We start from the raw sequence: 15,601 nt of genomic DNA, 5'->3' as shown, positions 1-15,601 counted from the left end.
TGGTTGGATCTCCTTCCAGTCCAAGGGACTCTCAAGAGTCTTCTCCAACACCACAGTTCAAAAACATCAATTCTTCTGCACTCAGCTTTCTATATAGTCCAACTCTCACATCCATACATGACTACTGGAAAAACCAGAACTTTGACTAGATGGACATTTGTTGGCAAAGTAATGTCTCTGCTTTTTAATATGCTGTCTAGGTTGGGCATAAATTTTCTTCCAAGGAGCAAACATCTTTTAATTTCATGGCTGCAGTTACCATCTGCAGTGATTTTGGAGCTCCCCCAAAATAAAGTCTGTCATTGTTTCCATTGTTTCCCCATCTATTTGCCATGAAGTGATGGGACCAGATGCCTTGATCTTAGCTTTGTGAATGCTGAGTTTTAAGCCACCTTTTTCACTCTCCTCTTTCTCTTGCATCAATAGGTTCTTTAGTTCTTCACTTTCTGCCATAAGGGTGGTATCATCTGCATATCTGAGGTCATTGATATTTCTCCCAGCAATCTTGATTCCAGCTGTAATTCTTCCAGCCCAGCATTTCTCATGATGTACTCTGCATATAAGTTAAATAAGCAGGGTGACAATATACAGCCTTGATGTACTCCTTTCTCTATTTGGAACCAGTCTGTTGTTCCATGTCCAGTTCTAACTGTTGCTTCCTGACCTGCATACAGGTTTCTCAAGAGGCAGGTCAGGTGATCTGGTATTCCCATCTTTTTAAGAATTTTCCAGAGTTTGTTGTTTCCCACATAGTCAAAGGCTTTGGCATAGTCAATAAAGCAGAAGTAGATATTTTTCTGGAACTCTTTTGCTTTTTTGATAATCCAGAGAATGTTGGCAATTTGATCTCTGGTTCCTCTGTCTTTTCTAAATCCAGCTTGAACATCTGGAAGTTCACGGTTCAGGTATTGCTGAAGCCTGGCTTGGAGAATTTTGAGCATTACTTTACTAGCATGTGAGATGAGTGCAATTGTGCGGTAGTTTGAGCATTCTTTGGCATTGCCTTTCTTTGGGATTGGAATGAAAACTGACCTTTTCTGGTCCTGGGGCCACTGCTGAGTTTTCCAAATTTGCTGGCATATTGAGTGCAGCACTTTCACAGCATCATCTTTCAGGATTTGAAATAGCTCAACTGGAATTCCATCACCTCCACTAGCTTCATTTTTAGTGATACTTCCTACGACCCACTTGAGTTTGCATTCCAGGATGTCTGGCTCTAGGCTGGTGATCACACCATCGTGATTATCTGGGTCATGAAGATCTTTTTTGTATAGTTCTTCTGTGTATTCTTGCCACCTTTCTTAATATCTTCTGCTTCTGTTGGGTCCATACCATTTCTTTCCTTTATTGTGCCCATCTTTGCATGAAATGTTCCCTTGGTATCTCTGATTTTCTTGAAGAGATTTCTAGTCTTTCCCATTCTGTTGTTTTCCTCTATTTCTTTGCATTGATCTCTGAGGAAGGCTTTCTTATCTCTCTTTGCTATTTTTTGGAACTCTGGAACCCTTTTCTCCTTTGCCTTTAGCTTCTCTTGTTTTCTCAACTATTTGTAAGGCCTCCTCATACAACCATTTTGCCTTTTTGCATTTCTGTTATTGGGGGATGGTCTTGATCCCTGCCTCCTGTACAAAGTCACAAACCTCCATCCATACTTCTTCAGGCACTCTGTCTACCAGATCTAATCCCTTGAATCTATTTGTCACTTCCACTGTATAATCGTAAGGGATTTGATATATAATTGTAAGGTCATACCTGAATGGTCTAGCGGTTTTCCCTACTTTCTTCAACTTAAGTCTGAATTTTGCAATAAGGGGTTCATGATCTGAGCCAGTCAGCTCCTGGTCTTGTTTTTGCTGACTGTATAGAGCTTCTCCATCTTTGACTGCAAAGAATATAATCATTCTGATTTCGGTATTAACCATCTGGTGTTGTCCATGTGTAGAGTCTTGTGTTGTTGGAAGAGGGTGTTTGCTATGACCAGTACGTTCTCTTGGCAAAACTCTATTAGTCTTTGCCCTGCTTCATTCTGTACTCCAAGGCCAAATCTGCCTGTTAATCCAGGCGTCTCTTGACTCCCTACTTTTGCATTGCTATCTTGTTCATGAGTATATTTGTATCAGTTTTTTCAGATTCCACATATAAGTGACATCATGTGATATTTGTCTTTCTCTGTCTTACTTCACTTAGTATGATGATCTCTAGGTCCATCCATGTTGGTATAAACGGCATTATTTCATTCCTTTTTATGGCTGAATAATATTCCATTGTATATATGTACCACATCTTCTTTATCCATTCCTCTGCCAGTGGACCTTTAGCTTGCTTCCATGTCTTGTCTATTATAAAAAATGCTGCTATGAACATTGGGGTGAGTGTATTTTTTTGAATTAGAGTTTTGAAATACCCACATGACCATGTTGGCTCTTAACCTGAAAGCTCATCATATTTTCACATAACCCTTAGAGGATGGAGTTCAAACGCTTTAAAACATAAAGAACTTTCCACCTTCTGACCTTTACCATGTTTTCCAACTGCATCCCTTCCCCTTTAGTTTATGTTCTAGCAATAGTAAAATATTTATAAGTTGCTAAGAGAGTAAATCTTAAAAGTTCTCATCACAAGGAAGAAATTCAGTAACTATGTTTACTTGCAGAGGTCAGGAAGATCCTCTGGAGAAGGAAATGGCAACCTGCTCCAGTACTCTCGGCTGGAAAATCCCATGGACAGAGGAGCGTAGTAGGCTACAGTCCGTGGGGTTGCAGAGTCGGACACGACTGAGCGACTTCACTTCACTTTATGTTTGGTCCCTTGTATAGCAAGGAGATTAAACCATTCAATCTGAAAGGAAACCTGAATTTTCATTGGAAGGACTGATGCTGAAGCTGAAGCTCCAAAACTTTGGCCACCTGATGGAAAAGACCCTGATGCTGGGAAAGATTGAGGGCAGGCAGAGAGGGGGATGACAGAAGATGAGATGCTTGGATGGCATCACTGACTCAGTGAACATGAGTCTGGGCAAACTCTGGAAGACAGTGATGGACAGGGGAGCCTGGTGTGCTGCAATCCGTGGGGTTGTAAAGACTTGGAGACAACTGAGCAACTGAAGAACAACAACAACAAACTATGTTTGGTGATGAATATTAACTAAACTTATTGGGGTTATCATTTCATAATAGATACAAATGGTGAGCCAACATGTTGTATAACTGAAACAAATCTTACTGTATGTCCGTTAGACCTCAATGTAAAAAACTGTAGTTCCTTGCACTAATCAGGTTGTATGTATTTTCTCGTCTATGGCTTTGTTCATGAGAGGCCCTCTGGCTGCAAGGCCCACATTCACCAGCCAGCTCACCTAAGAAGCCATCTCTCTGAACCCCTCCTTCCCTCCCACCCCCACCTTATTTCATCATGCTTGTCCGTTTATGTTTCTGTAACCTTTACTGGTCAGTGAGACCCCAGATGGCAGGAGCCATATCTTCATCTTTGTGTTTCCCGCACCCAGAACAATTCATGACATTTAATTCATGTCCAATAAAATTTCTATTGCATAAATAAAAACTTGAACTCATTATATAACAGAAAGTGCACTGGAATAACTGTCAAGAGGAACTAATTATAATTAGTCTTTTCGGTTTCTCAAATAAATTTGTTTTGTTTGTGTCTAATTATTAATACAGCAATATCACCAATAATTCATTTTTTGAGCTTTCAATTTCAATGATTCTCAGCTCAGTTACCTATTATTAGAATAACAGTGTCCTGGCCTATAAACCTGTCATGGATTAAATTTTATGTTATTTAAACTTCACAAATCTTGGTCCCGTAAGCAGTGCGGGTACCGGTGGCTGTGACTGGTTTATCCATTTCCCACTTTGTCGCTTTCCTGATTCTATACCTGTAGAAGGCAGAGCTGAAGGGCGCTGTGGTCCTTGCCTTGCCTTTCAGTACCCAGCTGGCCTGCAGAAGTGGGTGGGCTGGCCGCTGCCATGCTTCAAGAGTCCAGGCTTGTGTGTGCTTCCATAGACAGTGATTTCTTTTTACTTTCTTACCGTTTCCTTTCCTCTGGTTGTTGTTTAGTCGCTAAGTCCTGTCCCATTCATTTTTGATCCCACGGACTGTAGCCTGCCAGGCTTCTCTGTCCATGGGATTCCCCAGGCAAGAACACTGAAGTGGGTTGCCATTTCCTTCTCCAGGGGATCTTCCCAGACCAGGGATTGAACCCACATGTCTGGCATTGGCAGGTGGATTCTTAACCACTAGACCACCAGGAAAGCCCTCTCCAGGGTCTTTGAAATGCTCTCTCCTGCCGCATAACTTATCCTAATTGTCACACGGAACCAATCAGCCACTGACTGGTCTCATTTCTGAGACCTGCAATCCTGTGCAGTCGTGTCAAAGCAGAAACAGGCACACATCATGCAGGTACCTGACGGTTTGGAAAGCTTTGGGCTGCTCCTCACTGACAAGAAATATTCAGATTTTATTCAGGTTCCCTGCACAGTACCTCCTGAGTTGTTTTCAGCCTCAAAGTCCTCATTCTTGAAGTACATTGATGTTAGTTTCTCCACTTTCTTCTTTGAAGTGAGACTTTAAAACAGATTCGTAATGATATATAAATTAGACTTCTTGGTTCTGATGTTAACGTGGTGTGCACAATGTTGCCCGAGTCTGTATTGTATTACTCAAAACACAAAGCCTTGGTTGTCGCTAAGTCATGTCTGACTCTTGGTGACCGCATGGACTGTAGCCCTCCAGGCTCCTCTGTCCACGGGATGCTCCAGGCAAGAATACTGGAGTGGGTTGCCATTCCCTTCTCCAGGGGATCTTCCTTCATTGAGTAATAAATATATATTGAGTATAAATCGAATAAAATGAAGAGTTAATTACTGGAAAAGAGGCAGTTTGTGATGTTTGAACCTCTACGTCAATATACAGTGATACGTGTTTCAAATAAGATTGACTTTCACCTCCTTTCAACCTTGTTTGATCGCCTTGTTTTTGGAGACTATGGGGAATGGAAATCTTTTTAAAGAGCTGGGACAACCCTGAGGGATGGGATGGGGAGGGAGGTGGGAGGGGGGTTCAGGATGGGGGACACATGTACACCCATGGCTGATTCACGTCCATGTATCCCAAAACCCAGCACAATATTGGAAAGTAATTAGCCTCCAATTAAAATTTTAAAAAAAGAAAGAGAAAGAGCTGTGTTAAGTGGTCTTTTGTTCCTCTTAGATAGCTGTCTGCTTATCTAGTGCTGCCCTCTGGTGACTACTTCTTGAGTTACATGCCACAGGTTTTTGCAGTTTGGCCTGGCCCTCGTGGCTCAGCAGTAAAGAATCCACCTGCCAATGCAGGAGACGGGGGTTCCATCCCGGGGTAGGGACGATCCCCTGGAGAAGGAAACGGAAACCTACCCTAGTGTTCTTGCCTAGGAAATCCCATGGACAGAGGAGCCTGGTGGGCTACAGTCTATGGGGTTGCAAAAGGGTCAGACATGACTTAGTGACTAAAGGACAAGGGAGGACTGAGTATGCAGTATAGCTGGCTTTATTTATATTTATTGTCACCCATCAGATAAAGTTGCAGCCCATATTTCACTCTAGCACATTCCCTGGGATGGAGATGTTAAACCTGATCCGGTCATTCAGGTATGTCTGTGTCCTTCACAACCAGCTGGACAGGCGTGTCTCCTGGTCAGGCTGAACAGACACAGTAGAGAGGAACTGAACTCAACAGAGACAGGGGGCATTTCCTTCTGGCACCCTCCTTTTCCTTTTTGAAAATGTCCTTTCTCCTCTAGACGCCAGCCTTACCAAGTGGCCGTGAAGCCTTCTCTCTTGCTCCCAGACTGCAATCAGAATTGCTTCATGGAGGAAACGGGTGGACACGGTCCCCTGCCCTGGTCACAGAGGATACAGATCCCCTGGAGAAGGGGATGGCTACCCACTCTGGCATTGTTGCCTGAAAAATTCGATGGACAGCGGAGCCTGGAGGGCTACAGTCCGCGGGGTCGCAAAGAGTCGGACACGACTGAGCGCTAACACACGCAGAGGATAAAGAAGGCAAGTCAGCTTCTACTGAGGGTCCACAGCTGCCAGTGAACCTCAAGCTGCAGGGCCTTCCTTAAAACCCACCTGACACTGTCCGTAGATGCAGGGTGTATTTGCGAGCGTGTGTGCTCAGTCGTGTCTGATCCATTGCGACCCCATGGACGGTAGCCCGCCAGGCTCCTCTGTCTGTGGATTCTCCAGGCAAGGATACCGGAGTGGGTTGCCATTCCCTTCCCCGGACAACCTTCCCCACCCAAGGATGGAACCTGGGTCTCTGGAGTTTCATGCATTGGATTCTTCACCACCGAGCCCCCCGGGGAAGCTCCCCTCAGCACAGTCCCTGGTTTAGGCGTTGATGGACTTGATTCTGGGCTGTGCTCTGGACTTGGCTTAGAGCAACTGTTTTCCTAGATCGGCTGCTCTGCACTGGGGCGGGGCAGGAGAGGGTGCACAGTGGGGAGAGGGGAAGGACGACATGTTCAGCCTCATCACACCCAATAACTCTTGGAGATCCCAGGCTGGGCGAGGTGGGGGCTTCTACTAACTTAGCATTAGTTAGTTACCAGACGTACTCCTTCAGTCTGTGTGATGAGTACATGAGGGTGTGCGGTTTAATTTCTTATAGTTTTCTGTTTGAAAGATTTTATAATTTAAAAACAATAAAAAGGGGCAGGCACAATTCTTCCCCTGTCTTTCCTCTTTTACAGGTGACTCGGGGTGAGGGAAGCCCCTTACCAGGACTGTCACGTTTCAGAGGTGGTCAGGAACCACACCTCACTTAATAAACTGAGTTGCTCTGGAATATTGTTTTCAAGCACAAGCAGTAAATAGTCTTAAAGCAGGGCTTCCCTGCTTGCTTGGTGGCTCGGTGGTAAGGAATCTGCCTGCCAGTGCAGGAGATTCACGTGTGACTCTTGGGTCAGGAAGATCCCCTGGAGGAGCAATGGCAACCGACTCCAGTATTCTTGCCTGGAGATGCCCATGGACAGAGGAGCCTGGTGGGCTACAGTCCACGGGGTTGGGTCGGACACAACTGAGTGACTAAACAACAGCAAGTCTTAAAGCATCCCATGTGGTCCACGCTGGGGTGTTCCTGCCTCTGAGTTATCCTTTGTGTGTAAGATCACAGATTGCTGCTAGTGACAGGTGTATGTAAAGTAAGCTGTCCACGCAGCCAAAGGGGGAGATAAGATTAGAGAAAGTCACAAAAACGGATAGAATCACCAAGAGTCCTTCCATAAAACCATGAAATCTGCTCGGGAGAGTTGTATAAACACTCTACAAACTTTTCATGGTTTGAAAGCTATCGTTCCGGGAAAGGAAAGAGAAGACTAGGGTCACCATTAACATCTCTTTACCATCCTTTCTATTCTTTTCTTTTTTTTGAAACCATGTGGCACGCGGGATTTTCATTCCTCGACCAGAGATTGCACCTGTACTGGCAGCAGTGGGAGCATGGAGTCTTAACGACTGCACCACCGTGAAATGCCAGCATCCTTTCTTTAAAGCCCATTTGAATACCTGATCTCAATGGATGACCATGACTGTCCTGAGAGTACGTGGAAGCCAAGAAGGGGTTCCCTTGACTGCAGAGCTAGGTGGTGACCTCCCAGGCCCCTGTAGAGACTTATTCCCACACTGTCCCATGCCTGTACAAGCCCCCCACCCCAGTCCCAGGACGCACCTGCTCATGAGACCAGGTCCTCTCAGAACCGTCCTTGACACACACGTCCAGCCTTAGCTCGGTCCCCGTGGCTCCATGCTTGCTGTCCACGCAGAGGTTTGCTGCCACGTTTCGAAGCTGTGGAGAGAAGGAAGGATGAGGATGCAGCTGTTCCTGACAATCCTGGTGGAGATTCAGCAGGGATTTTTTTTTTTTTTATTCCACGATGATTGGATGGTGCCTTAAATTCATATGGAGAGAAACTGGAGAATTAAATATCACATGGGCCAGTCTACATGTCAAAGAACATGAGAAGATTGGACTGCAAACCGCAGTGAGACTCTGGGTGAAACTGCAGTCTAGAAACAAGGACACAGAGTTCATGACTTCTGTAAGATGGGAGATTTTTCCTTTCAGGTGGTTCTTTAGCTCATAACTGGTCATCTTCCTGCTTCAAAGCATTGTCTCCTATCGCCACGTTAGCTAGGTTAGCTAGGACAGAGCTCCAGAATGAGGCAAGTGTCACAGGTAGAAGGTGTGAGGAGGAGGTCACTGTGTAGGGGTTCACCTGACGCCCCCTGGTGGCCTGGGATGGACGTGCCATCCAGTGAGAGTTGGACCAAAAAAAGGCTGAGCACCAAAAAAATCGATGCTTTTGAACTGTGGTGCTGGAGAAGACTCTTGGGAGTCCCTTAGATAGCAAGGAGATCAAACTAGTCAATCCTAAAGGAAATCAACCCTGAATATTCATTGGAAGGACTGATGCTAAAGCTGAAGCTCCAGTTCTTTGGTCACCTGATGAGAAGAACTGACCTATTGGAAAAGACCCTGATGCTGGGAAAGATTGAAGGCAGGAGGAGAAGGGGTGACAGAGGAATAAGATGGTTGGATGGCATCACCAACTCAATGGATATGAGTTTGAGCAAGCTCTGGGAGATAGCGAAGGACAGGGAAGCTTGGAGTGCTGCGGTCCATGGGGTCACAGAGTCGGACACAACTTAGTGACTGAAGAGAGACAACAAGAGAGTATTAGGAAAATGGGAAAGACAGTGACTATTGGTGCACTCCTTGACTGGATGAAGATTCTCTACCCCAGGGGTCCCCAACCTCCAGGGTCTAGTGCCTGATGATCGGAGGTGGAGCTGATGTAGATAATAGAAATAAAGCGCACGATACATGCACTGTGCTTGAATCATCCCCAACCACCTCCCCACCGGTCTGTGTAAAAACCATCTTCCACGAAACTGGGGCCAAAGAGTTTGGGGACCGCTGCTCTACATCATGTAGAGGGACTTTGAAAAGTTATAGCATGAGAAAAAAAATGACTTAATCATTCTTTGCAAATATTGTAGTAAAGAACTGAATGGACTTTCCTGGTAGCTCAGCTGGTAGAGAATCTGCCTGCAATGTGGGAGCAAGATCCACTGGAGAAGGGATAGGCTACCCACTCCAGTATTCTTGAGCTTCCCTGGTGGCTCAGACAGTAAAGAATCCATCTACAATGCAGGAGACTTGGGTTCAATCCCTGGGTCAGGAAGATCCTCTGGGCATGGCAACCCACTGCAGTGTTCTTGCCTGGAGAATCCCCATGGATGGAGGAGCCTGGCAAGCTACAGTCCATGGGTTCGTAAAGAGTCTGACACAACTGAGCGACTAAGCACAGCACTAAGAACTGAATAGTTAGGGGTGGGAAAATGGTGAAAAGTATCAACAGCAGAAACGGTAACAGAAAAAAGTTTGGACATGGATGCATCCCCACATCAAATCTTCCCACCCAGAGCCTCCACTGGTCCTCCTGCCGCCAGCAGGACCACCTCCTGTAGCACAGCTGGTCAGTGTGTATAGCCACTGAGGTGTGTGTGCTTAGACGAGTGCGAGGACCTTGGTCCTTTTCACGTCTTTACAGGGTCCTGCATTATAACAGTCCCTTTAGGTCCTGCTAAGAATGGAAACAAGAACAGGATCTACCCGAGGCATCATTTTAGTCACAATTCTTTTGCCCAGAATGAGTAGATAGGGAGTCTCTCCAGTAGAGAATGATGCCTGAATGGGGCCTGATCCTACTGGGCTGGGGCAGTGAGGCAGAGAGGAGGTTATGTGATGTACTGGATATCACAATCAAATAAGTGATGCTGGGACACAGTGTGGTAGGCACATGGGCTGTTTCATTTCCACTTACTTAATTTTTTTAGTTTTTATTTATTTAAATTTGGCTTCCTTGGGTCTTTGTTGTTTTGTGCGTGGGCTTTCTCTAGTCTCAGTGCACAGGCTTCTTACTGCAGTGGCTTCTCTTGTGGCTTCCAGGCTCTAGAGCTCAGGCTCAGTAGTTGTGGCACACGGGCTTAGTTGCATGTGGATCTTCCTTGACCAGGGATGGAACCCGTGTCCCCTGCACTGGCAGCCAGATTCTTAACTGCTGAACCACCAGAGAAGTCCTCCACTTACTATAGGAGTCAGTTTAGTTCAGTTCAGTTGCTCAGTTGTGTCTGACTCTTTACGACCCCATGGACTGTATATAACACGCCAGGCCTCCCTGTCCATCACCAACTCCCAGAGTTTACTCAAATTCATGTCCAGTGAGTTGGTGATGCCATCCAACCATCTCATCCTCTGTCATCCCCTTCTCCTCCCACCTTCAATCTTTCCCAGCATCAGGGTCTTCTCAAATGAGTCAGTTCTTCGCATCAGGTGGCCAAAGTATTGGAGTTTCAGCTTCAGCATCAGTCCTTCCAATGAAAACCCAGGACTGATCTCCTTTAGGATGGACTGGTTGGATCTCCTTGCAGTCCAAGGGACTCTCAAGAGTCTTCTCCAACACCACAGTTCAAGAGCATCAATTCTTCAGTGCTCAGCATTTTTTATAGTCCAACTCTCACATCCATACATGACTACTGGAAAAACCATAGCTTTGACTAGACAGACCTTTGTTGGTAAGGTAATGTCTCTGCTTTTTAATATGCTGTCTAGGTTGGTCATAACTTTCCTTCCAAGGAGTAAGCATCTTTTAATTTCATGGCTGCAATCACCTCTGCAGTGATTTTGGAGCCCCCCAAAATAAAGTCAGCCACTGTTTCCACTGTTTCTCCATCTATTTGCCATGAAGTGATGGGACCGGATGCCATGATCTTAGTTTTCTGAATGTTGAGTTTTAAACCAACTTTTTCACTCTCCTCTTCCTCTTGCATCAAGAGGCTCTTTAGTTCTTCTTTGCTTTCTGCCACTATAGGAGTAGAGGCTGGTATAGGGTTGTCAGGAGGGAATCAAAGCGGTGGATACCAGATTCCTTATTCAGGAAATTTGGCCACAGTTGGGGTTCACCCTCTGCTGCTGGACCGGTGCTCTCAGGTGTCTGTCCATGCTGACAGGGGATGTAAAATCATGGAGGACACAGGTGACAGTTCTGAACCTGGTTTGGCCTACAGACTTCTCCAAGAAGCCACGGAGAGCTATGGACACTCTTGCAAAAACAAAGGAACTGGAAGTGGACACACACAAGCACTTTGTATTCACTTTTCTGGCTGCCATAGACTCCACATTTGAACCCGGATGACAGAAAATGCATGCCACCTCCACATACATTCCACAAAGGAATTGCCTCCCTTTTTTTCTTCTTTTTTTGGCTGCGCCACACTCATGGTTGGCTTTCCCAGTGGCTCAGTGATTAAGAATCCGTCTGCAATGCAGGAGACTTGGGTTCCATCCCTGGGTCAGGAAGATCCCCTGGAATGGCAACCCACCACAGTGTTTTTGCCTGAAGAACCCCTTGGACAGGGGAGTCTGGGAGGCTGAAGTCCACAGGGTTGAAAAGAGTTGGAAATGACTGAAGTGACTTAGCACACTTGCATGCCTACAACATGTGGGATCTGAGCTCCCTGGCCACGGATTGAACCTGAGCCCCTTGCAGTAGAAGCATAGGGTCTTAAGCACTGGACCACCAGGGAAGTCCCACCCACTTCCTCTTAGTTTCCTGGGAGATCCGGACGGGCAGGACATGAACTTGGCCATGTCAGCGAGTGCCCCAGTCAGTCCCAATTCCTTCACCTTTTCTCCACCTCCTCAATCAAGAGCCAGGGAGGAATTTCACTGTGGAATTTGGGGACCCAAGCTTAAAAGAGGCATTTTGGGGGATCAGTTCCCAGGTGTGTGATTGAGTTTATTGGGTGAAAGAGAAGCAGCCCGAAAGGTGGAAGTCTGAGCTTGCATCACTCTCTGGGGTCCAGCATCCATTAATGCCTGTCTGATCTCAACCAGGACCGGGGTTTCAGTTTCTTAAAGCTGCTCCACCGGGGGTTGCCAGACAGAACGCTGGGAAGAGCTTTCTTTTTATTCTTGGCCACTGAACTCACAGCCTCTCTATTCTTAGAGCTCTGCTGTCTGCTCAGTCATGTCCAACTCTTTGTGACCCCATGGACTGTAGCCCACCAGGCTCCTCTGTCCATGGGATTCTCTAGGCAGGAATACTGGAGTGGGTTGCCATGCCCTCCTGCAGGGCATCTTCCCACCCTGGGATCTTCTACCCTGTGTCTCCTACAGTGTCAGGTGGATTCTTTACCCACTGAGCCATTTGGAAAGCCCAGTGTCAACTGATGGCAAAGGCTCCTTCAGGGCACTCCTGTTCCCACTCCTGAGTCCAGGTGGAGGGAACAGCAGCTGCTGTTGGTTTATGGCCACGTGGCTGCAGAGGGACCAGCTGCACGGGCTCTGCTCTTGGAAGAGGAGGATGTGAGGCAAAAAAGGACGTGGGCCACCCAGCGAGGCTGGGCAGTGGATGTGCCAGTCCTGCCCAAAGCTGTCAGAGTGCCTGGTTCTCTTTCTAAATGCTGTGAATGTGTAAGGGCTCTGGCAAGGGGTAGAGGAAACCATCGTCTGAACTCTCAAACGTTCTAAACTCTCATCCAAATGGCATCTGTGTAGACACTGGGATAAATGGCTTTGGAAACCAAATTTCAAGTTCCAAAGGCATAATTGTCCACATCTGTGTAAATTCCAGCCCCTCGCTGTGCCAGAGAAGAGCCACCGAGAGTCCAGCACAGGATGAGGTGGGCACCTGCACTCCAGCCTGTCCATCCACTCTGCTCACGCCCACCTCTTCAATTCACACCCCATCCTCAGCTCACAAACATGGCTCCGTCACAGCGAGCTGGTGAGTACAATCGCAACAGAACAGACCCTAATGCTTGCTTATACTTTTGAATAAAGTTTTCTTTCTAAGGGAAAGTAGACAAGAAAAGAATGCAGATGATTTCAACTTTTCCACCATGGGCTCGTGTATCTGCAGCTAAAGGAAAAGCAGTTCACACAAGCACACACGAACACACACACATCTAGGACAGGGTCACTGATTCATCTGGGGCAGAAAAGGGCATTTTCCTGCTCTGTTCCTCCAACATCCAGCGTGGAGACTCAGCAGGACGAAAATCACCTCAAAAGACCAAGAGACTTGGAGCAGGATTAGAAAGTGAGGCGGTGCTTGACTAGGAACAGGAGAAAAATGGGGCCAAAGGGACTCGGGACGCGAGACAGGATTACAGAGATCTCCTGGGGCGAGGATTAGGAGGTCTGGCAGAGTGAAGGCTGTTTTAGGTCAGCAGGAGAATGCTGGCTCATCTGAAACGTGCGCTTTCCCTCCCTGACAAGGGAGGTTTTATGAAGAGGCTGGAAGAAGGGGCACAGGGAATAAACATCGAGGTGGCTGGCAAGTGGGGACAGATAATTCAGTGGGTAGTCAAAGAGAGACCAGCTCAGCAGGAGTGGGATTTGCTATCGCCCTTTCATAGACTTGGGGTTTTTAAGTGAGAAGTAATGGGTTCATGATTCATTCAACAAACATTAGGTAAGTACCTGGATGTCCCAGGGACTATGCTAGACATTGTATACAGTGGAAAATAAAAGAGGATTTGTGGATGAAATGGTATAGATGGTGAAAAGGTACAATCTTCCAGTTATACAATGAAAAGCTTCTGGGAATGTGACCTATAGCATGGTCACGACGGTTACCCATTCTGTGTTGTATGCGCTAAGACAGTGGGTCTTAAATGCTTGCATTGCAAGAAAATTAGTAATTCCACGGTGACAGATGGTAACCAGACTTATTGCGGTGATTGTTTTGTAATAGGTACAAATATCAAATCATTATGTGGACACCCGGAGGTAAATAGATTATGTTGTTGCTGTTCAGTAGCTCAGTCATGTCTAAATCTTTGCGACCCCATGGACTGCAGCACACCAGGCTTCCTTGTCCTCCACTATCTACCAAAGTTTGCTCAAACTCATGTCCATTGAGTCAGTGATGCCACCCAACCATCTTGTCCTCTGTTGCTCCCTTCTCCTCCTGCCCTTGATCTTTCCCAGCATCTCTTCTCCAATGAGTCAGCTCTTTGCAACAGGTGCCTAAAGTATTGGAGCTTCAGCTTCAGCATCATTCCTTCTAATGAATATTAAGTATTGATTTCCTTTAGGATTGACTGGTTTGATCTTCTTGCTGTCCAAGGAACTCTCAAGAGCCTTCTCTAGCACTACAATTCAAAAGCATCAATTCTTCGGCACTCCTTATGGCCCAATTTTCACATCCATACATGACTACTGAAAAAACCATAGCCTTGACTATACAGACCTTTGTCGGCAAAGTGATGTCTCTGCTTTTCAATACACTGACTAGGTTATAGGTCAATTATATCTCAGTTTTAAAAATTCAGAAAAATACATTTGAATTCAACCTCCTCAGAAAAGTCTGTCCCCTCCTTTGAAAGCACATCTAGTCCTTTGTCATTCCCAAAGTTCTGACACGTGAGGACCAGTGGTTTCTAAGCCTTCTTCTGGCAGGGTGTCCTCACTGGGCTGGGTGGGTCTAGGGGAGATGAAGGTCCCCAGGTGGGGTCAGGCAGAGACGTCCATAGCTTGACTGATGGGCTCCAAAAACTGTTGCTTCGTGATTCTCATTCCTCAGTGATTGACAGCATTTCTTTAGATCCCATGGTGCTGTGATCATTTATTTTTCTCAGTCTCGGAAAGCTGTGATCTTTTTTGGTCCCCACAGCATGCTGTAGCACAGAGAGAATTTTGCAGGCACCTCTGCTGCCAATTGAAGAAGGTGATGGCACCCCACTCCAGTACTCTTGCCTGGAAAATCCCATGGATGGAGGAGCCTGGTAGGCTGCAGTCATGGGGTCGCAAAGAGTCGGACACGACTGAGCGACTTCACTTTCACTTTTCACTTTCCTGCATTGGAGAAGGAAATGGCAACCCACTCCAGTGTTCTTGCCTGGAGAATCCCAGGGACGGGGGAGCCTGCTGGGCTGCCGTCTGTGGGGTCGCACAGAGTCGGACACGACTGAAGCGACTTAGCAGCAGCCGCAGCACTGCTGCCAATGCACTGGACAGGACCAATTTTCTTTCAGGGTCTTGCAACTTTTTTGATTTTTACTAGAAAAGCGGGAAAAGGATTTGTCTTCTGAGAGCTCATGAATCTCTCTCTTTTTTTTTAAATTCAGCTTTTGTCGAGGTATAATTGACATAAAAAATTAGATATTTACCATATACATTGTGGTGAGTTAATACATGTATACTTTGTGAAATGATTTTTCTCGTTAATTAACACAATTATCACCTCACATATTTATCTTTTTTTTTTTTTCCTGATGAGAACATTTCAGTTCTCCTTGCTGCTTCTTGTTGTTTAGTTGCTCAGTTGTATGTGACTCTTTTTGACCCTATGGACTGTAGCCCACCAGGCTCCTCTGTCCATGGGATTCTCTAGGCAAGAATACTGGAGGGGGTTGCCATTTCCTTCTCCAGGGGATCTTCCTGATGCAGGGGTTGAACCCATGTCTCCTGCACTGGCAGGTCGATTCTTTACCACTGAACCACATCGGAAGCCTCTCCTTGC

At 46.2% G+C, this 15,601-nt stretch overlaps 1 protein-coding gene across 1 annotated transcript in view; it reads right to left on the bottom strand.

Moving 5' to 3' along the window:
* Positions 1-15,601, bottom strand: part of GALNTL6 (polypeptide N-acetylgalactosaminyltransferase like 6) — a 1,496,983-nt gene that overhangs the window by 23,822 nt on the left and 1,457,560 nt on the right. The window contains exon 10 of the mRNA XM_027548944.1: positions 7,738-7,854. Coding sequence (XP_027404745.1) covers positions 7,738-7,854 — 117 coding nt within the window. The remainder of the gene's footprint in view (positions 1-7,737; positions 7,855-15,601) is intronic.

Source organism: Bos indicus x Bos taurus, chromosome 8 (assembly GCF_003369695.1).
Source record: "Bos indicus x Bos taurus breed Angus x Brahman F1 hybrid chromosome 8, Bos_hybrid_MaternalHap_v2.0, whole genome shotgun sequence".
Taxonomy (NCBI): domain Eukaryota; kingdom Metazoa; phylum Chordata; class Mammalia; order Artiodactyla; family Bovidae; genus Bos; species Bos indicus x Bos taurus.
The sequence above is the reverse complement of the archived record's forward strand: the minus strand, read 5'-3'. Positions and strand labels throughout refer to the sequence as shown.